This window comes from Sylvia atricapilla, chromosome 2 (assembly GCF_009819655.1).
Source record: "Sylvia atricapilla isolate bSylAtr1 chromosome 2, bSylAtr1.pri, whole genome shotgun sequence".
Lineage (NCBI taxonomy): Eukaryota > Metazoa > Chordata > Aves > Passeriformes > Sylviidae > Sylvia > Sylvia atricapilla.
Genome location: NC_089141.1, coordinates 12,931,621 through 12,954,438, shown reverse-complemented (window position 1 = coordinate 12,954,438; position 22,818 = coordinate 12,931,621). Strand labels below are relative to the sequence as shown.

Sequence of the window (22,818 nt, the reverse complement as noted above, 5' to 3'; positions counted from 1 at the left end):
AGGTGCTGGTAAGGGTCAGAAGTCTGGAGTAGCCAACCTAGACTAATTTCAGCACTCATGCAACACCTTTTTGATGCACCATGCTGGGTATGGAGGTGACATCTCACACGTTGAACAGGGCACTGAGGCCTCTGTCCTTCCGTGAGTCCACACAACACACCCACCAGCCGTGGTTCTCTTGGAGAAGAAGGAATGTGACCACAGCAATGACCTTGGGATAAGCAACACGGACAGGCCTCCCTGACCGAAAAAGAGACATCAAAGGCGTATCTCCTTACAGCAGAGCATCACTCCTACTCTCCCTTTATGAGAGGGCACAGACACTTCAGACTTGCTTGCTCCTTGCCCTCCTGCATGTCTCACTCTCATACACACAGCCACCCAGATGTATGTATGGGTGCTGGTTTAATGGTTTGCTCTCTTGACTTCTTTCTCCCCTCAGAGAGCAAGTCATCAACACCTTTCCGGAGCTGACAGAACTGCCATGGCTGTGATCAGCTCTCTAGATATCTCCTGACAGGAACTCAGACATTTTATTGAAGAAGAATCTAAATAAAACATTATGTTCTTTCCTAAATTCCGAGTTCAACAGGCAAGCTGTCTGCATTTAATGGTAACTGCACAGGCAGTTACTGCCATGCCAGAAGCTTCAGAACAGTTATTCAGAAAACTGGGGTTTGATGTAAATTTTAGGACCTGCATGTCACAGAACTGCTATATGTTCATACCTGTAAGAAGGCTAAGAAGGACGTCAGCAACAAAAATTCAGGAATTAACCATATCCATTTCTATCATTGTTTCATGAACCTGAGCAAGAAGGCTGCTGAAAAGCCCTTTGTTTCAATTTAGCTGCAACTACCTTTGCTCTTCCCATACTACTGACAGTTCAGAGACCCTTTATATGAAAGGATTACACAGGAGGAAAAAAAACCCAACTTGTCTCACAATTACATTAAAAGGATCTGTACTATTCCTTTTTCCACTCACAGTTTTAAATTCTCTTGAAGCAGCAGCAGTTTTAATCAGATCTTTCTTGCAGCAGGGAGGTTATACATCTCTCAAATAATATCAAAGGTGTTACTCCTGTCATTCAACAAATCCAGTATTTTAAAGAGAGGAAATTTGCCAGCCCTTAAGTTGCAATAATGTAATTCTAAAAGGTGACAGGCACACACACAAAGCCTTTTTTTTCTTATAGAGGAAATGTGTGTGTAGGAGAACATCCAGGGATAAGCATATACAGGGATATGGTCAGAGAAAGACAAATAGAAAGAAAGTGTAGAAGATGTTTATGAATTCACATTTCTGGATTTCCCAACTTCTGTTTGCATTTTTCAAACCATTTACTATTAAAGAAATGATAATAAATCCCAGATGGTGGGGAGGTAAACAACTAGGAAGACATACCCACACCATTTGATTACAAAACACAAAATCCAGGTAGTAAAAAGGGAAGAAGTAGAAGAGAAACAGAGGAGGTCCCAGCAGCAATAGCCCTCACTGCCTTTGAAACAGTAATGTTGAGCTTAAAAAAAGAAGTATTCCATTATTCCTGGCACCTGCTGAGAAAACATTATTCCCTCCACCTGCATGTATCTAATGGTAGAACTTCACTTACTAACAGAAAACTGCTGTTTATCTGATAAAAGATGAAAGATGATCAATAGATTTTGTAATTTTAATACATCTGCAGGCTGCAGTAAACAAGCACTAAAGATCATCTTTGATCCTCATGAAATCTACATTTAAAAATGGTTTTGGTAACAGACATGGAGCACATTTTCATGCTGATACACCAAAGAGTACATGTGAACTTAGCCATTAAATTAACATATATATGTCTGTAATGGGATTGATCAAACATTGTTCTTCTTATGCACCTCTCAAATGTGTAAATTAGAACAAATTAGGGCTGAGGAAGGTCTCCCTGGCAAACTATGGCTCCCAAAGCTAACCTGAAAAACTCCATTCCATAAACTCAGTCAACATTTCCCAAGTAAGGATTTGAGTTCTTACCCCCTATGCCAAAGCTATTTGGATAGTGTGAATCCTTCTTCTGGTCCTCCTGAAGAAATTCAGCAACCAATTTATAGATTTTTTTTTTTTAATAACATGTGTTCTCATTTTAATTTCATCTTCTCCCCCTTAGTGTATTTTAAGCAGCAATCATCCCCTGCATGAATACTAATGTGGGTGCTCTTTTACATGCTACATAGAGATGTTGAAGAGGAAATATTTTGACTAATAATATGTAAACTATATTCAAAGTGCCACTTGGCTTAAGGGCTGTATCACCAAATTTTTTTTTTTTTTTTTTTTTTTTTTTTTTTTTTCTCTCAGCTCAAGACCACAAGACTGAAAGGCTTGGGAAAAAAAAAAATAACCTAAAGTAGCTTTCAGTCAAGCTCACGCCTGTCTGGTTCACATGCATGACACAGAAAACAGGGAGGTGCCAGGCAGGAGCATTTTCCAAGCCCTGTTACAGGTATTACCCTGGATAAGCCAAAGCAGGCAGAACAAGAGCTCTGCTGAAATACAGCTCCCCTCAGGCGACTTCACTCCTCAGCAGCCCCAGACCAGGGAGTTCAAGACCAAGGTGCTCTGCTTGGCGCCCGAGGCTACAGAGTTCTACACACACCGAGCAAATAAACTGCAGCCAATCCCCAGAGGAGGGCCTTGCCTTGATGCCTGGTTAATAGTTAATGCACAGGCCAAGTCCTCAGCAGCCAGGAGCTACCTGGGAGGAAAGCAGTATGTAGGGGTAGGCAGGCAGACAGCTGTGAGCAGAGCTTCAAAATCCACTGAAACAGCAAGAACTACTCCCATCCAAAAGAGCACGTTTTAATTGGTCTAAATGTGATATTTAGAGGTTACAATCATCAGGTCTTAGCACAGATGTTCCTGTAGGAGTAAGAGGTAGCCAGAAGCATTGGGTTTGTATTTTTGTGATCCCAGAAAGGCTGTCTCTAAACAACAACACTTGGTTGCCTACCAGGCTAAACATCATCACTTGAAGAGCTGTGACAGATGCATGTGCTGTGTGGAGAGCAATAAATGTTCTTCAGCTCTCGAGCACATTTCCTAAAGAGCTGCTTTGTATGTGTGAAATAACACACAGACAATATCTTTTCCCCTCCATCCCCACCTCAGGAATACTAACAGCACATACATAAATAATCTTTTAACTTTTTTGTTTCTTTTATCAGTTCAATTGAGTCTTGAATTACAAAGGCTTTTTAAAAAGTGGGAAGGGGGAAAGTTGGCTGTTTTCCCAAGGCAACTAAAGGCTGTTCTGTAAGCAGGACATGTCACCGTGTGTGTGGATGTAGCAGCAAACTAGATGCAGGCTCTATTTTAATTTCCTACAAATAATTTTCTTATTTAACTTCCTGTATATATAAAATACATTGCTCTGGAGGATCCAAAGGATGCTTGATAGATCTCAGCTTTCAAAGCGTCACCATGAAACAGGCAAATAAACCTATGTGTTGATTAATCAAATTCTAAAGTAAATCTAAATTTGATTTGATTAATCAAACTCTAAAGACATATAGTCTTCAGGACCACGTGTGTTAACACTTTCTAAGTGTTATTTGTGTACTGACCATCAGATAAGTCATTCACAGTTAACAAAAAAAGCCAACAGTGTGGCCCATTTTGATTAAGCTGGAATTGATTGATCCAGTTCCAGTTTAATGGAAAGCCTACACACATTCCAGTGCATTTCTAAAGGTTGCAAAGTAAATCATCAACCACAAGTGAAAGTATAAAACCTGCAAACCCATTTTTCTATTTTCTTGCTTTATCTAAAAACCAGCACTGTTTCACTAAGGGGAGAAAGACCATTGAGGATGATGGGAATTGTCAGAATTATCTACAAATCCTTCAAAAAAGATCCCAAAGTTCAAACTGCCCGATTTAAAAATGTTACATTTCATTCATATTGATTTTTCTTAGTATCTTAATGGCTATCTTCCTAATCAGATGGATTAAAAAGCACCAGAAGATACTTCCAAAATAATCAGAATCCCAACAAAACAAGATAATGAGGAGTTAAAGGAAGATGAAAACCTCAAAACAAAACTGCTACAAGTATTACACCTTTTTTTAACTGTGGTACTCATTAAAACTGCTTGGTATAATCATTTATACATGCAAATTGACAAATAAATGTGAGATAATATAACTACTGTTAGGCACTCGTTTCCTTGTGTATAAGGTACCTTCTAACTATGGATGAGGCTGAACACCACCATATTTTTATTACAGTGTGACCCTAAAGCTTCAAAAGAGGTGAAGACCCCATTGAAGCCAAAGGCACAGAATGAGACACTTTCTCCTTTCCAAATGGTTGGCATATACTGCAGTCTTTATGGACATGGCAGCAGCTCACAAAAACATCACTTAATTGGTTTTCAGCTATCTGGTAACAGCACCTTTCCTTCAGCACAAATCTTTGTGTGAGCTGCAAAAGTCTGGCTGAGCAGCTGGGTAAATGTCCAAGCAGTTTGTCTGAAGTAAAACTCCTGCTGACACCACTGGGCAGCTGCCTAAGCAAAATAGCCAAATTAGTTTTAAATTAGTTATGCTTAAATAAGTGGCACTTACTAAAACACTGACATAAACTAATTAGAAGGGGAAAGTTTGACAGAAATTCATTACCATCCCCACATTACAATCACAGCACATCTAGAGGTGATGCTGATTGCCAGACCTTTTTAAATACCAGAAGCCCTCCAGATAATCCCTTCTGTCCAGGAAAGGTCAGCACATGTGCTAGGCTTTCTCAGATTGCCTCTGCTGATCAAATTTCCTGTTGCTGAATCTCTCAGATCCCTGAATATCTTTAAGATTTGGTAGCCACCTTCTAAATCTTCCAGTCCTCTACAATTTCATGTGGTTTCAGCAATGGCATCTCTATATAAGCATATATTATCAGTCCTCATGTTAATGCTATTTTAATGCTATTTTAATATACCCAGGCATGAGGGAACAGCCCCACCTCTGTGCACCATTTTCAGAGTCTCACACACAGGAACCTGCTCAGTGATCCTGGTTGGGCTGGAATACAGTTGCCACTCAAGAGAGAACAATTTTTGCCATGGTGGATGAGGAAACTTTTAGAGACATACCCCATTAATTGACTGCAAAAGATTAAACTGATTCTGTAAAATACTACAACTGAGGTTGAAATGTTTTTTTATAGGTTTGTCAAGTTCATCAGGAGCAAATTCTGATGACCCATTAACTAAGGAATCTTTCTAGACTCTGTTAGAATTTCTCCCCAAAATTAGCAGGAGTCTCTCAAATGGCCTAGCATGTGGGAGCTCCATTCAAGCTCCTGCTTCAAATCATTCAGAATAAAGAGCTGAATTTGCATTTCTCTCTTTCCAAATGCAGAACACAAATTGCTCTCTGACTTTATGGTCTCTCACAAAAATGCTTTGGAAGGGTTTTGATTAATCTAATGGAAAATAGTGGGAAGAGTAGTGTGTGGGGGAAGTATTAAAACATTTCAAAGTTTTGCAGAAAGCTCTTTACCTTTAAGCACTATTTTAAACCTGATATTTGTTCTACTACAATCATAATGTCTAACAAATAAACATTTGGCTCAGGATGTAAAAAGAAGGGCAAGAGAGAAAACGGGCAAACTTGTTAGCTACTTCTTTGCAGCTGAGAAAGATAAAATCAGAGAAAAACACTTTGGAAAAGATGTTACCATAAGATAGGGCTGAGGGTTCATACCTGTAACTTCTTTAAGAGAGTTATAAAAAGAAGAAAAAAAAAATTGTCTCTAGCCTGAAAATAAGCAGTGCTGCTTTTCCACCAGGAGACACATAGCTAACAGCAGCAACAAATGCATTATTGTGCTGCTGGGTTTTGAATCAAGCAGTGAAATAACATCTGAGTTACTAGGAAAAATGAGATTAATTCAGCTGCATGAATAGACAGGAGAGAGAAAATAATAGTTCTGCCTAGTTCACATTAATACTAGAGACCTCTGAAATTTAAGAGAGAATTCAAAACAAGGTAAATTAGAGATGCTTCTTCTACAAAAGTAATTTTGCGAGAGAATTTTGGGGTTTTTAAATGTTTGAGTCAAGGAAAACCACTTGGTGATGTGATCAGAATGGATCACATTCTGGAATTTATAAAAAGTCCATTAATGACCCCAGCTGGCACAACATTGAGTGTTTAATTATATTTTAGGCAAAGCACTTTGGAAAAAGAAAAGCAAAACTCGAAGATCTGTAGCTCTTTCCAAACTTTTGGGAGTGAACCATAATTTTGAAGTTACAGTCTTCATCAGAACTTTAATCGCATCAAGACATGCTCAAAAAATTACTCTAAGTTCTCTTGCAAACTTGCTGTATTAAAAAAAAAATGCCACTGGACAATATTTTGCTATTTTCTGAATAAAATCAGGAACATTTCTCTGGACAAAAAGAAATAGGGATTGTCAGCAAACTGTACTGAGCCTGAGGCATAAAACAGGGGCCATCTGCCAAAATTGGGGATGGTTTGGGCTTTCGAATGGGGGCCTTTTACAGCCCATCGGCAGTGAACAGCCACCCACCCATCTGTGCCCTGACCCAGATGGAGCAGGGTGCAGCTCCGTGCCATGGGAATCAGCACTCCCTGCACCACTCTGCTCATCTAGAGCATGGGGTGTGGGCAAAGCTCCCATCACCTCCCTGCTCCAATAAAAATGAGAATGGGTCCTAATGAAAGCACAAAAAACTGATTTTGTCCCAAGAGATTTAGAGATATTTTTTCCTTTCCTTTTTACATGCGTATTCTGAGAGGGAAAATTCTAGAAAGTCTTTCTGTCATATTTTAGAGGCTCATTTTTTAAAGTAACTGGAATGGTGTTTGACCTTCTGCTTGAAATCCAGATGGGTTAACCTTGTTTATCTTCTCTGGCTTGCTAGCTATAGTTATGCTCATAACACATGAACACTCAGTTTTACATTTAAAAGATCAGTGGTTTCAAGAAGTTAAAAATTAGGCAACAAGTGATGGGGTATAGTGATTCCCCTTCCCTTCTCTGGAAGGTTGAATCATTTGCTATCACTAATTCTCTTTGAGATTACCACTTGCAAATATTTCATTTTTCCACATCACTGATGAGAGAAACCCCTCAGAAAAATTTAGGCAGAGAATTTACATGTTCTGAAAGAGACTGAAAGAACCAGGAGCCTCTTAGTAATGAAGATATAACTGCTGAATAAGCAGGAAAAAATGCAGGTAACAAACAAGCATGAAGTTAAATGTAAGTGTAAGCCTCCAATTAATTGTCACATGGGTTACTTTGGTTGCGTTGCATTTGTATCTCCTCAAATTTCAACAGACTACTAAGTGCTGAACCAATATTAACGGCAATATTTTTTTCACTTCCTGAGAAATATAAAAAATAAAAGTCATAACAAAAAAATCAAACAGAAAAATGTACACTTACATTACTCCATACAGCACTGCTTCCATACACTTCTCTTGAAAATCTTTTTATTACAAATTGCCTTAAGCGTTTCTAGTCTATAAAGACTTAGACTTTCAGAACGAGTTCCCCTCTGGACACTAATTCAGGTATTTTACCTCTAGGCAACGAATCGTAAAATAACATAAAACAACTAATGAATCCTGAAAATTAGCAGCAAGTTGCTAGAAAGAAATCTGTAGAATTTAAACAGCATTCTTTCAAATATGATCCAAAGATACTGATTTGCTACGTAGGTACATTTTATGAACGGAGCAACTATTCTCGTAGTAATTCAAAAATTATTTGTTTGCTTCTTAGAAACTGTCTTTAGGTAGAGTTTTTTTACAAGATACCGACAATATAATATTTCTCTCCACCTGTATCCCACCTTCCTTCCCTTAGAGGATGATTATTAATCCAACTTGTAAGATGCTATTCTATTTTTGCCATCTCTAGAAAGGCACCTGCACGCGTGCACAAAATGCTGCTGAAATTACCTTTCTTATATAAAAGCCCAAAGTGATGACATTGTGCAAATTTCCATCATGGAGAGAAAAATGCCCATAAGAGAGAAAAAGAGAAGGAAAGGACTCCAAATTCCAGTAAGACTTTCTTTCCTGGAGTTGGCTTCACATGGCTGGATGGCCAACTGCCTAAATGACAATAACACGGAGTGGATCAACACAGAAATAATTTCTGCTCCAAAAGACTTGATGTGAGGTTCCCTGACTGAAGGTTGCTGATCTGCAACTGAAGAAATGACCAAATGTTGTAGTTATTTTATGGCCACAAAATATTATATAATACGATATGCATTATTACATACATACAATTACACGCGCATACAATTTTTCTTTGCAAAGATTTAAAATTCTGCTGTATTAATTGTGAGCTGCAAGATCCCAGCTCAGGAATCCAGTTTATACAAAATTTTTAAAGGAGTAATTAAAAACTTTCAGCTATTTTGGAGTAACAAAGCATTTGATAATTAGGAATGCATGGTATCGATCATTAGGAAGTTGATCTCCTGGACTGAAATGATGTTTGCTGAGAGTATTTAAAAAGTGACATTGTCAGACTACACCAAACTCTTGCTTCAGACTGATCTGATCAAAAGTAAAATACTGGATGTTCAATTTTAGTTTGAGCTGGATTTCTATATGAATTAATAAAAAATAAATGTTTTGAAAACAAAGTACCTCATTAATTTGAGCCCTGCTCCAAAATCCTCACGCTCACACAAAGAGCCTCGACTTTCTCCCACCCATCCCATGGTCACCAGCTGGAGATTTTTCTGCTCTGTTTCCTCCATGCCTCAGTTTGCTTTGAGGAGATGCACAGTGGGGGGAACTGGAATGAATTTACAGCACACGCTGATGTGTGAAATATTTGGGAAGCATTTTTATAACTACTTGGCTCTGTTTATTTCACATTTGGCTGTCATGCAGATGACAGCAACACTCTAAGTGAAATGAATGCAAAACACCCATGCTCTTGGCTGGAACAAACTCATTATGAAATTTGGATTAACATCCAGGAAAAGGGGATTTTAGTTACATGGGTCTTTATTCAATTGCCAGTGTACACTTCCTTGAAATAAAACCCCAGCCAAATTAATATTCTCTCATTTATTTCCTGGGTATTGCACCTTATCCCATTAGAAAACTGTTTCAGACCATTACTGTAATATAAATATTAAAATCTATTAATTCATTTTTATTATACAAATGCGGAGGGGTCTTAGAAAAGCTTTCCTAAGTGTTCTCTGGTTCAAAACATTTCGTGTGCTTTTCTTTTTGATGAGGAAACTCTTTTTAGCATTTTCAGCCATGAGTATTGCAGCATGCTATCACTGCCCCAAAACAGAAATTGCTTTAAAAAAAAAAAATCTAAGTAACAAAGTATATAGCTAGTTTGCTCTTTTATTTTTTCTGGAGCCATGCAGGCTTGCATTTTCAAGGTTAACTTTACAAGCTACAAAACTTTACAAGGAATAGAAAAGTTTATTTGCAGTGAAAGTTAAGATTTTCACCTAAGACATCATCTTGAACTATAGGTAGATCATATACTGTGAGATTTCCTAAAAAAACCCAAACAAACAGCCCACAAGTGTTTCCAGCTGGCCACCCTCTAGACCTATTCAGTGTGTCCTGCTGCTGTTTATTCTATAATTTGTTGAAAATTTTCCAGCCTTTTTGCCCTGTCAGCTTTCATCAAATTCTAATTCGGAATATGTTTCACCTCCGCATTATCTGAGTTTTCAGAGAGTTGTGTTACCACTATGGCTTCTCCTTCACTTAAAAACGTAACAAACTGAAAAGAATTGTCTGCTACTCAGAAAGAATCTGGACAGAGTTGAAGTTTTCACTACAGATACATCTCACAAAAGAAATAGGCCAGATAGTACAAGGATTTCATCAGGCTCCACAAGCACATGTTTAACATACGATCATATACCAAAAGCACAGAGAGAAGGAAAACTCCAAACTTGCTGTTCTTTTAAGACTCGTAAGACAGATATATAACAAAAGACTGATAAAAAAAATACACAACAGGCTTCCAAAGGTTGATGGTTTATTCCCAGGAAACTTGTAGGACTCAAAATATTTCCAATCGACACGGCTCAAACATTGAGGTGGCTTCTATGACTTAAGCAGAACTTGCACAGACACCAGTGCTTGTGATATCTGCGGCTGAGGAACTAGCTGGTTTCTATTTTCCATAGTTCTATTGGCAGAGGATTGAAAGAAGTCTAACCTGCACACAGATGGATGTACCCACTGTCTGGGGCTGAACACAAGCGTTCCGCTGTTTTCCGAGGCCTGTGCATTGGGGGGAGGACATCGAAGAACTGCAAACCAAGCTTTTCATTTGCCTGCACATTTTATCTGGTATATGAAGTTATAAATCAAAGGACAGAGTGGAGATAAATGTTTTCATTGCTTTCCTGAAAAAAAGAAGCTGATTTGGGCTGTTATACTAAAAAACCCTATGCACTTCTTAAAGGACCAGAGCTTAAGTTTATTAAGAAAACAATATTCAGTCCCAGTCTCAAAATATTACCTTAGACAACATCACAAATCAGAAAAAAACTGCAAAATTTCAGCTTTTCACAGACTCTAGAATAGCATTAATTGTTCTCCTACCATTAAAGAGAATCAGCAGTGAAACTTAAATTTTAGCAGTTGACCGAAGTCAGCAGAAGAGTGAGAAGTCAACAATATTCTTACGAGTTTAACGTGCACATTGAGAAAAAAGATACCTTCAGCAGAATACACATTTTAAGTATTTTTAAGAAGTTGCATCTTCCATTCATGCCATCCTAAAAACATCCTCTATTTTCTTGCCAGAATAGCTGATGTATCTTACATTTCTACGTACAATATAGACATTCAAATATGAGTAATTGGAAAAGGGGAAGAGGACTTAATGGTTGTACAATTGTGCAAAAAGTATTTTTTCTTTCTTTTCGAAAGGGAGTTTGGTTAGAATTTAGAAATAGTTAAGAAATAACCCATATGAAATGAAAAAAAAATATTTACTCATCATGCTAGTCACCATTCAAGTCTGTGTGAACAGAAAATGGTTGTCAAAAATACTCTTCACATGAACATTCAATTACACATCAAATTCTTGTCCCCTTAAGCTGCGAGTGAACCTCCTTTTTTAACTCCACTTTGGCTTTTTATCCACGTAGTCTTACTGAAGAAGGACACAGAGGAAAAAAAATAAATATATTTCGCAGATAACTTTCTGTATTTTGTATATCCTTTCCATCTAGTGCACATAAAAAATTGAAAAGACTGTGATCTTTAATTTGTTTCTTCACTGATTAGGAATTCTGCTTGCAAGGGTTAAGATAGAAAGCACTCACTCTGTAACAAGCATTACAGAATTGAACACAGCACTGCAAGGGCTCAGCAAATGTCCCTTTACAAAGAAAGGCTACATTGCCTACATTTAGTTCCGTTCTGTCAGTTCATAGGGTTTTTCCCATGCATTATTAATGAATCATTGTGAACACGCAGGAGAAATAAAAGAAATAAAACATGTAAAATTAAGCCTTTAAATTTTTTTTCCCCCCAGGTGTAACAAGAATGCAGCTTGGAGAACTTCAGACAGCGCATAAGGACACGGGGACGCTACCAAAAAAAAGTCTGAATTTACTTGTTCAGATTCCTCAGACAAGCTTGTAAACAACTCCTGGTTTACAAACCTTGTCGTTTGCAGAGCAGCTAAATCATCTGATGAAAGGGAAGAACAGAATTAATGCTAAGACCTACTACCTTTCCCTGAACTGCCTAAGAAAAGGCTCGTGGCATCATGGCAACCCATGGGCAGGAGGTACAGCTATGCAGAGCAGAAAAACAGGTGTGGAAATGAGTTGTGAGAGTAACATCTGGTAAAGAGCCACACGCTGCAGTTTCCACAGAGACAGCTAAAACCAAGGAACTGGCCAGTTCCACTGAGCAGGCAATTCTGAGAAAAGTGACTCTGTAAAGTACTGTAGAACAGGGGAGGGCTGTTCTTAAACTCTTGCATGTACATTTATATACACACGTGTGTTTGCATAAATCAAAGCATCATCTCAGCAGCCTTAAGAAAAAAACAGGGGGGCAACTCTACAGTATTGCTCACAGGACTGTTTTGTTGCTGTCAAAGCCTATCACACTCCAGAACAGCAGCTGTGTAAACTGTGTGAAGGCTTTTGCCATTTTAGTGGTGATACTCAAGTACAAGTCTTCTGATATTTTTGTCCCAACAAAAAACATGATGAACAAAGTCATCTGCTCATAATTAAAATTATTACTTTTCATGGAGTTTTAAACAGAGGGGCTATAGAAGGACCTCAGCTAGATTTCCAGATGTACACTTTTGTGCCTTTGAAGAGGGGAAATAAAGAAAATTAAACCTGTATATATATAAATGTGCATTTAAATCTGAGATGCCTTCCCTCTGTATTTACTCAAAGGCCAAATCGGAGCATTCTGAATTTGTGGTCTGGTGTGAATAAATTCAAAGTCTGCATCAGAATTCATGGCCCATCTCTAGAATTACTTTAAAACATTTTTCCCCCTCATACCTGACATATTTACTTCAGAACTCAAAGATCAAAAAAAAAGGCTTTGCGTGTTCCTCAGCGCTAATCTTGGTGGCATCTTTCAACTGCCCTTTTAAAGAATAAGCATAAACATTTTATAGTGAAGTGGAATGAATTCACTGTGAGGAGGTATGCTTACTGAATCTGTACTGAATCTGAGCTTGTTTCATGAAAAAAAATAAAAGTTCATTTCCCTAGAAGTTCCTCTATAAGTGAACTCTAAGAAAGCTTGAAAACACTCCAGGCAGCAGAAAATCTCTTCCTGCTCACAGCTCTTAGCTGAAAAACCCAACTGTTTGGTCTCATCATTGAACTAAATTCATGACAGCTCTTACAGTTTTGTTTCTGTCAATTCTGTGTCCATAATGTGGCAGCAATTCCACAAGTTTTTATCTGTATTTCTTTTATTTTACCTACATTCTTCAGCTAAATGCTGCTGTACTTCAAACTATTACAGGTATCCAATCAAAAAAAGTATTTCCCTTGAAATACCCTTCCCCTGAAATCCACAGGCAGCCAACTTCAAATCAGGGACATTATCTGGTTCAAAACTTGAACCATGTATTCTTTGTGAGTGTGAATACCCCAAAGAGCTTTGCACCAGAGACCTCTGCAAGCTGCATTACGCCTTTTTCAAAGTTTTCTGCTGAAGATGCACAAATAGGAGCCTGAACTACAGACATTGTGTGACAGGTTAAAAAGGAGGAATTGTAAAAAGATGGTTTTGCAGATAGATTTTGACCTAAAGTAACTTCCATACTTTTCTTAGCCTTACATGCATCTGTGGATACAGAGCAAGGTACAAAAAATGAGATGTATACTTAAGTACAGGATAATATTTGGGTGTCAGGAAGGGACAGAGGCCCCAGGGATTGAAGGGAGGACAAACACAAATCATGGCCTGCCAAAGAGCATAAAATCCCCCTCAAAACTCTCCTGAAAGAAAAAATCTCACAAATCACCAGGGCTGGTTCCACAGCATTAGAAAGCAGCTGTAAAACCTTCCTCTCATCCCCAGAAAACTTTCCAATAAAATGTCTGTGGCAGCCACCCAAGCTCTTGAGGATGCTGGGTTTAAATTACAGCCAGGGTGTATATCATGTGGAGAAAATCTTCTGGAGGAGTTGGTTTAATGCATGCTCAGATGTGGCCTGTGGCACATTCAGACCTCACCTGAGGCCTTTTCCAGATGTAAATTTTGTTGCTCTTTTGACCTAGCATGCTCCTAAAAAGTAAATTCCTCTTCTCAAACTAACTTTGGAAGATTTGTGCACGCCGAAGCCGCTCCGCTCGGTGCTCAGGCGGGGCCGGCCTTTGCACCACACAAAAAATAACACACAAAGGAAGAAATGGCTTCGTTTTGTGCTGTGTCTGGTGGAGAGGAGCATGAAGGCAGGGACGTGAGGGGAAGGCTTCAGCTCCCACCTGTGCCCCATTTCCCGCTGTGGCCACAGCCCCGCGGCCCGGCTCCATTGCAGCCTCTCGCACACAGCTTGCCTCAAGTGACTGCTCCTGCACCGCTGCCTCGCATGTCCAAATCGCCAGGACAGCGGCCCAGGCGAGTGCTGAGAGCTTTGGTTAGTGACTGTGCAGCCGTGGCATGGCTCCAGCAGGAGCAGGCCCCTCAGCCCAGCCCTCCAGAGCGGCTCTCTATGCCGGGCCGGTTTAACACAGCTCCTCCTTCACCCAGGACAGGCACGGCTGAGGTGCTCGCACAGACACCCTCCTGCTACCAAAATGGTGCTGAAGGCACGGCAGAAACGCCGCGCCCTTCCCTCTAAAGCGCTTCACGAGAGCTGCTGGCACACCCGGAGCCCTGTACCTGTGGCTGGCAGCTGTGCCTGCAGGCTGGCGAGCACGGCGATCCGCCTCCACTTCATCTTGCCCGGCCGGGCACTGCTGGGGACGGCCGGCCACGGGAGAGGACGAGGACAAGAAGAAGAAAAAGAAGAATAAGAGGCTCCTCCACGGGCTGTGCTGGCGTGTGGCCGCCACAGGAAGAGGCTCACCTCCTCTGAGGGCTTTCGGAGTCCACCTGCCGGCTTGCTCTGCCTTCACAGCTTCACTGAGGGCTGGGGTTTGCCTTCTTGGTATTGGTCTTCGGGGTTTCCTTTGCTATTCATCCTTTTCCTCTCTGCAAGATGGTTTTCAGTGACTTGTTGTTTCCTTTTTTTTTTTCCCCCTTTTTTTTTTTTCTTTTTTCTCCCCATTTTATCTGCCTGTTCCTAGGTCATCCCCACTCAGTCTCTGCTGCTCGTCTCTGTTTCTGATGTAAAATTTGACCTGACTTCAAAAGGGATTTATGCAACTATTCCCAGTGTGCAGCACAGGGCATAAATAGAAATTTAAAACTGTAAGCTATAGTCACTCTTGAACAACATAGCTGTCTAAACCCGTAACGATATAAAACTCATTTCTAACTCCCACTTTGTAAGAAATCTCACATTATTGCGCTCTTTTCAAATGCGGGCAAATAAAAAAAAAAAACTTATTCATTAATAAAAAAAAAAGTTCATTTTAGACAACTGTGAATTAGAAAAGCTTGAAAACACAGCTTAGATGAGCCCTAAGGCTTAAAGCTCAGCCTTACTCCCATCAAAATACATCTGGCTCAACAGATCACTGAGTGTTCAATGTTTACAGCAATAATACTAATAATGCACTTGAGGGTCAGAGTTAGGGTGGGAGGAAGGACAAGCATCTTAACACTTTTTTTTTCTTCTGTTTCTAATTCTTAGAAGAGGAATGTGCATCCCCAGAAGATACAAAAACCGGTGATAAAAATTTCCCTAAAGTATGTCAAGATGAGAGTTATTGTGCACAAAAAAAGGTAAGGCTTAATAGTCTTTTGAATGCAAAGTAAATTTAAGTTCTTGGAAGGAATTTGTTGCCTTGCTGTCTGGAGTAATAATGGCCATTACATGGATAAAACTGTCCTTTCCTTTAAATCAGTAATTATATGATGTACCAATATGTAATTGGCTTAATTATATATCAAAAGTACTAGACACTAGCAGTAGTCTAGCACCAGGTGTAAAAGTGCAGCATATCCTTCTGTGATACCCAGGCAGTGCTGCTGAGCCTCTGCTCTCTCCCAGCCCTGGGGAAGGTTTTCTTGGTGCCTCTTCTACCCCAAAAACTCCAAGGAAAGGCTGGAGCTGGGCTGTGACACCACGAGGCAGAAAGCAGAGCACAGCCCAGGAGAGCTGCCATGCTTCCCCTTTTCACTGAACCTGAAAGAGGTGTCATTAGTCCCTGAAATGGCTGTGCTCAGGTACATGTTCTATATTCCAGTGCAAGCTGGATAAAGCCCTTTCTGTCCACTTCTCTGTATGAGAGAAGATTGGCTGAAACAAGGAATTAGTGAGCAGAAAAAGACCCCTGCTCTGACTGCTGGCTGCCTCGATCTCACTGATGCCTTATCCAAAAGCTGAAATATCATCCTAGTTATTGATATTTTTGGGTAACGGTGTTTCCAGAGAAGCAGATGGCACTGCTCATCACTATTCCACTGACCCCTGTCTCCTCCTGTTATTGATCATAGCTTCTCCCTCCGGCAGAAAGCCAGCAAATTATCACTTTGAATAAAGAGTTGAGGCCAAAGGTAAGGAAAAGAAATGAAGAGCTGTGTAAGAAAGGGAGATTAATGGCAACAGTAGGCACACTGGGAGAACAGCAGTTGGGCCACTGTGTTTTGATGTCTAGATAGGGAAAGGTCAGAGAAATTGAGTATATGGACTTCCCTTGGAAGTGTGGGTAGAGTCAGAAAAAGGCTTTGCATGACAGTGCCTCTAGAAATTCTCACCTCCTCAGCTTTTGAACTAAGGCAAGCTTATCATTATCTAAATATAATCAAAGCATACAGAAGAGCACTCATGCTTGTATTATGAGTTATTCTCACAACAAGCATGGCATAGGAGAGATGCAAATCACATGCAGACAAGCAGCACAGGAAAAGATAAAGGGGAAGTGGTCTCCTCTCTAGGAAAAAGCTTTTCAGTGTTCATAAGGCTTGCAATTCAACCATGAGGAATGATTTGCTTAGAGTGTCACCGTCTTTTCAGTCTTCCTAGTCTTTGCATCTCTAGGAGCTACACAGCACTGTAAAAACTTCAGCACCTCCTGCCCACATTGTGCATTGGCCAATCTTGCAAATGAATTTCTACCAACAGTTTAAACCGTACGGATGTTTCAGTTTACTCACTTCAGTCAGATTGTAAGGACTTTGTTAACCCTGGGCTAGAAATGAATGCCAACCCTCGCTGAGCTGAACCAGCAGCAATTTTTCTCAATACAGACAAGGCCACAGCGGAAATATAAAACCCTTTCCTGCTGTGTTCAGAAAAGCTCTTGGCTAAACTTGACTCTTCATCTAAGCATATGGGTGGAAGAAAGTACATTTTCAAGAATTACCTGCACTGGGAAGACTGCAATATTTGATCTGTGGTTCCTGAAACAGAATGGGTCAGGGAACTGAAGTGGTCCTCAAGCACAGCTCAGTGTGTTTAATGCTGGTTAAGGTGCAGCTCATTATCTGTAAGGATAAGATCTTTCATAAAATAGTCAAGGCATACATTCAACTGGTTCTGTGCATCCATATGCCATCCTTTCTCTGGACACAAAAAATCCTGGAACAGCTCTAATGCAAGGGGCTGATTCATTCCCAGAAGCATTCCCTTTTCACGCTTACTGGTTATGCTTTGACTGTACTATTAAAAAAAAAAAAAAAAAAAAAAAAAAAAAAGGCAGCAGGGTTTGCAGTTTTAACAGGAAATAAATGAAAACTAAAAAAAAAAAAAAACCCAAAAAAAAACAAACCCACACCACAGTCAAGCTGAGGATTAAAAAAATATATAACTACACACTGCCCTCTGGCTCCTGTATTGCTGCCACAGAGATATGCCTGTAATCATCACTGCAGACTGCTGGGATGGAGAACAGGTCGGTTATCAGGAGCTCTCCTAAGCCTGTTTGATACAGTTAGCACTCGCAGGCAAAATTAATTCCTACATCACCTGATGGAGGAGCTGGCCAACTTCAGAGCTGTGAGGATCCAGGCAGACTGCAGAGCCTTGCCCCTGTTCCAGCAGGGAGTGATGCTTGCAGTGCCGTAATTAACTCAACAAGTATTAAAAACATTTCTGGAGATGTTCACACAAAGATAATGGGTGTTTAAAAAAGCAACAATTTTCGCTGGTGAGCAAGCTGTAGCCTCCAGCCAGGCATGCCATTCAGACTAATACACTGAAAAGAAATGGTCTGCTGTTTATAGCGTGCAAGCCCACAATTTTTTATTGACAAAATGTTGCAGACTGACAGTCCTACACTGCTTCACTGCATCTCAATGCACTGTAGTGCCTTACAGTGCAGCTTCGATTTGCCATAATTGGGTTCAACTGTGCTAATCCCCTTGGAATGCAGCAATTAATACTTATTTAGTGGTAATGGCTGCATTCCAAGAGGATTAGTCCCTGCCCTGCACTTTTGCCAGCAAATGGAGAGCTGGAAAGAAGACAGTATATAACTACAGGTCTTGCTTTGCAGCTCCCAACAGGGAGACACAAGAGTTGCTCTTGCTACAACTGCTCCCCTTTGTGTATGAAAATACCACTTTTCCAAGGAAAACCCACCTCACCGTCACTACTCCTTGCAGCTGCACTGAGCAAATAGAAACCTTAACACGTGCAACAAGAAAAAGAAAAAAAAAAACACCCGAACATAAAAAGGAACACCTGTGCAGGACCACAAAGACAAATATGGCCAGGAGTGCACCTTTCCTATGGGAGGTCATAAACAGGCCTTGATGCAATGCAAAAACGTATTTCTATTCATTATTTCAGGGATTTTTTTGTGACTGGCAGTTTCCTGTTCCTGCTATGGTCTTAAAATCTTCAGTGCAACAGGGGTTGTGGAAACCTATAAAGGAGCAAATTAAAATACACCCTCTTTGAATGCTCAGTTTTGGGACTACTGAATCTGTAATATCCAATTTTTCCCTCCCCAGTGATGCCTTTATGATCTGCTCTGGATTTTGTAATTGTTAATGCACACAAGAGACCACTGCTTATGTCCTATTTTAAGGTGGAGGAACAGTGCTTCTTTTCTTTTAGGCTACTCTCTCTGGCATCATCAACAACCCTGTTAATTGCAGGTGATTTTCCCCAATTCCACTGCAGCATATGTAGAAAAAATCTGTGACTTTATCACTACACACATTCTCGAAACGCTCTTTTTAATTATAGAACACCTTCAGTATTTTCTTGCATGGCCGTGCAGAATATAACTTATCAGGTTATGCCTTTTATAAATACAAAAATATTGTGAAGCCATATTTTAAAGTCTGTGACAAGTATCTTTTCCTTTATTCTCCTCCCTTCTTTACCTCTGAAACACATCTCTTCTGCATGTTTCAAATGCTCACCTAAGGAAAAACTTTATTTATTTAACTTAAATTAATTTAAGCATTTAAAACAGATCAAAAATCCAATTCATGCTTAAATAGGCAACTGCTTTTTGACTAAAAGACAATTGGAAATTAGTGTGCAGTGCTCTTCTAATCATATAATGCAGAGTTTGTGCGACTATTTCTTATCTCTAAACAATTGCCACCTTTCAATCTAGAAACAGTTACTTGTTAACACTGGAAGATGTTTAACAAGTTCCATTGGCACAAAAGCATTGTAGAAATACAAATTATCTTCAGTGTTTTCACATAAATATACATGCTTAGATATGCAATCAAACACTGTTTCTTGACACTCTCTCCCCCTTTGCACACACACATCCTCTGTCTGGTTTTGTCAAATTACTCTGTGCTTGTAGCAATCACAGATTTATTTAAAAATCCTTAAAATTAATTACTCACAGATGAAAACCAAGTCATCTTGTTCTTCAAATAAAGCCTTCCTGTCATCTAAGGGTATCAAGATTAGCTACAAGTATTTTACATGAGTGCTGCAAACTGGTATCTACATTTTTATAGGTAAGGGAAAAGTAATGATGCAAAGTAAATTTACAATCTGAGTCAATGGCAGAAGCAAAAATAACATGAAGTAGTTCTAGACCTGTGTGGATACAGTGACAATACTACTGAGGTCAAGGAACAGACTCTCCTCTTTCAACAAGACCCACTGCAGCTGTTTGGCCCATCACCAGAAATGTGGCATCTCTTCCGTTTAAACTGGAGGAATTCTATGCAGAAATAAGCCTAGCAGCTGCAGGAATCAGAAGCAAATAGTAATGGGGAAATTTTATGGTTTTTTTAATGTAGAATAGTAAGAGTTAGAGAAAGAAAATAATTCCAAATCATCATTACAGATATCAGGTTCTTTGATTAAAGCCTACCATCCCCTAAACAATACAGAATTGCACCCTTTCTGGTACTAACTGCATACCTGGCCACACTCAACCAGAATACTCCAGCTCTACAATCAGCACAACTAATCAAACTCAATTTTGCAAAACATTACTTTTGTACCTTTAATATACACAAACTGGGGTTTGTTTCCTCTCCCCAGCTCACAGTTGTCATGATATTTATAGGAGCTTGGTAGCTTTGAGGTCAGACTTCCCATTTCAAATCCAAATCCAACAGAGTGAAAACAAATCTGACAAAGGCAAGTACCCAGAAACATTACCTAAGCTTTGTTTCCACACATACCAGACTGTGAAAATACTGACCACTACACCCAGAATGAATGGGTCTTACAGCCTAATCTTCTTACACACCAATTCAACTTAGAAACTCTGAGGAAGCCTCTAGACACAGAAGTTCTTAAGTCAAAAAGCCCTGGGAGCAACTGCAAGAGGCTTGCATGAGAAACCCATGGAGTAAGCTCCCCAGCAGAGAAAATACAATTATGGAGAGCACCAAGGACTGCTCCACCCAAGCAGAGGAGCTGGCAGGGGGGCAGGGCAGTGGCCTCAACCCCAGAAAAAGCAGTCCCACAGTTCCTGGACAAGAATGGAGGGTGGGTGACAGCAGCCGGGGTCAACCACAGTCGAGCCAGCCTTGAGACCAAGATAGTAGGATGGAGCAAGCAACAAGACCCTGAGCTCTAACACAGCCCCCATGGAAAAAGGGGAAACTACAGGCTTTTGCCAGCTCTGCCTCATCACCCAAATGCCTGTACATCATCAGGGCAGCCCAAACCACTGGAGAGCAGCCTGGGGGCACTTGAAGGACCTAATATTAATTAGCTGTTGGAAATTACAAATCAGAGTCAAGTGGCTTAATGCAGCTCACAATAAGCCTAAGCCAAAGGATGGTCACGCTAAAGAACCCCCTCTGTCTGGATTTGTCAGAAATAAACACTGTTAAGTCTGGAGCTGGCTGCTCCTGCTGATGTTCCATGGCATTCTATACCTGTCTCCATTTCCTTTACTAGAGTTACTTAATTTAAAAACCTTTAAATCATTTTCATGGATATTACTTCTGAGCTCTCCATAGCACAAAATGATTACAAAACACAAAAAAATGATGAATGCTCCTTTTTTTTTTTGCAGCCAGCAGGCTGCTGTGTTTATGGAAGGAAGCATTCATAATGTAAAGCACTGCAGAAAAAGAATTTGTTCATATTATGCCCCCGTCGTTTGCTTTTCCAGCATCTTTGAGTTATGATGAATTCAATAACCACTTTTAAGTATTAAACATTTAACACTCCAGCCGAATGTAAGTCTGTGGCACCCTCTTGTGTTCAACTACAATATATCAGTTTATTGGATTTTATCTCGATTCAGTGTTTTTGCTCAGGGAAAACCTTTTGAAAACAAATGAATCCATTAAGTTATGATTAACGCTCTTTGTGTCAGTCTGATACTCTGAGCTACCTCTATTTTCTTGTGAAGATCACAGGCACAATATTAAACAGCTAAGAAATTCCAGAGAGAACAGAATAAAGGATTAAATGAACACCTGATATATTGAAGATCTATTGTGTAATGGTGTTGTATGTTGCAAGAGCCTACTGGGCACAAGCCCTACATTGAAAGCACAAGGAAGAAACTGAAAATTGAGAAGTTAAAGCACAAACATGTCAATAAGCAAGACCAACAGAAGGAAGAACATGACAGGTTGTGAGTACCCTCATTAGATTCCCAGCTAACAAACATCCTGTGTCAGATCCCCGTGAATGCAGGTACCTCCCAGGTATGGAGGCTGACTTCACTGCTGTTGAGAATATGCTCAGGTACTTCAAATATGCCCTGGTAGAGGATACACACAGAAATCAAAACACTGATTCATTGCTTACAGCTGTATCAATTGATTATACTCAGCCTCTTCTTTTCTAAGCCACAGTATTACTCCTGGATATAAAGGAAATAAAGGAAACATGCTCACAAATGAATCCCTGAATGAGCTGAACAGAATAAACATGAGAACAGGGAGAAGAAGTGAGGAAAAATAGGACCAGCTGATTACTTTCTTGGGTTGGTGATATAAACATTTATACACCTATTACTAAAGGGGAAGATTGATACTTTACATTCCACTACTACATATAAAACACACCAACAAGTATTCGGTGAGATGCACAGATACAACTCCAGAGGTCTGTACATGTAGCTTAACCACTCTGTTCACCATTTTCCCGAAGAAACATCTGGTCGGGGTCCTCCCAAATATCAAAGGTGAAGAAATTTGGATTATCTACAATTGTTGCAGTATTACAAAACTGTTTTAAGATCTTACTGGTACTGAAAAAAGGCTCTCCCACTTCCAAAGAAAAAAATACTTGAGAATTGATAGTAAAAGGAGAAGAAAACCAGAAACAAAACTTACTAGATTAGAAACAAAATGAGCCTTGTTCTGCACCAAACTCTCAAGTGACAGCAATACTTTTTGAAGGCAGTGTACTGGTTTTGGCTAGGATGGAGATTTGGGTTTTGTGGTTGGGGTTTTTTTCCTTAGCTTGCTTGGGGCTATGTTTTGAATTTGTGCTTAAAAGAGCCTTGAAAACACACCAATGTTTTATTGTTTATGCAATGTCAAGATCTTTCCTGCTTCTCACCCTGCCCTACCAGCAAGACATCTGGGGGTGCAGAAGCAGCTGGTGGAAGAAGGAAGTTTGGGATGTGTGGAATGATGGCATTTGTCTTTCCAATTTTCCATTTCATAGCATGTGAAGTACAAAGACACAGGTGTAATCCAAGGAGGGGAAGGCAGGTGTAAGTTGGGACATTTCCCCACTAACTCTAGCAAGAATGAAAGATATCAGAGCAACAGTGAAACAAGAAC

At 39.8% G+C, this 22,818-nt stretch overlaps 1 protein-coding gene across 1 annotated transcript in view; it reads right to left on the bottom strand.

Annotated features, from left to right (window-relative positions):
• The window catches only part of CD247 (CD247 molecule), a 47,609-nt gene extending 32,408 nt beyond the window's left edge, over positions 1-15,201 (bottom strand). The window contains 3 exon segments of the mRNA XM_066340869.1: positions 14,404-14,491; positions 14,493-14,648; positions 14,651-15,201. Coding sequence (XP_066196966.1) covers positions 14,404-14,491; positions 14,493-14,648; positions 14,651-14,791 — 385 coding nt within the window. The 5' untranslated portion in view covers positions 14,792-15,201.
• Between the last annotated feature and the right edge of the window lie 7,617 nt (positions 15,202-22,818).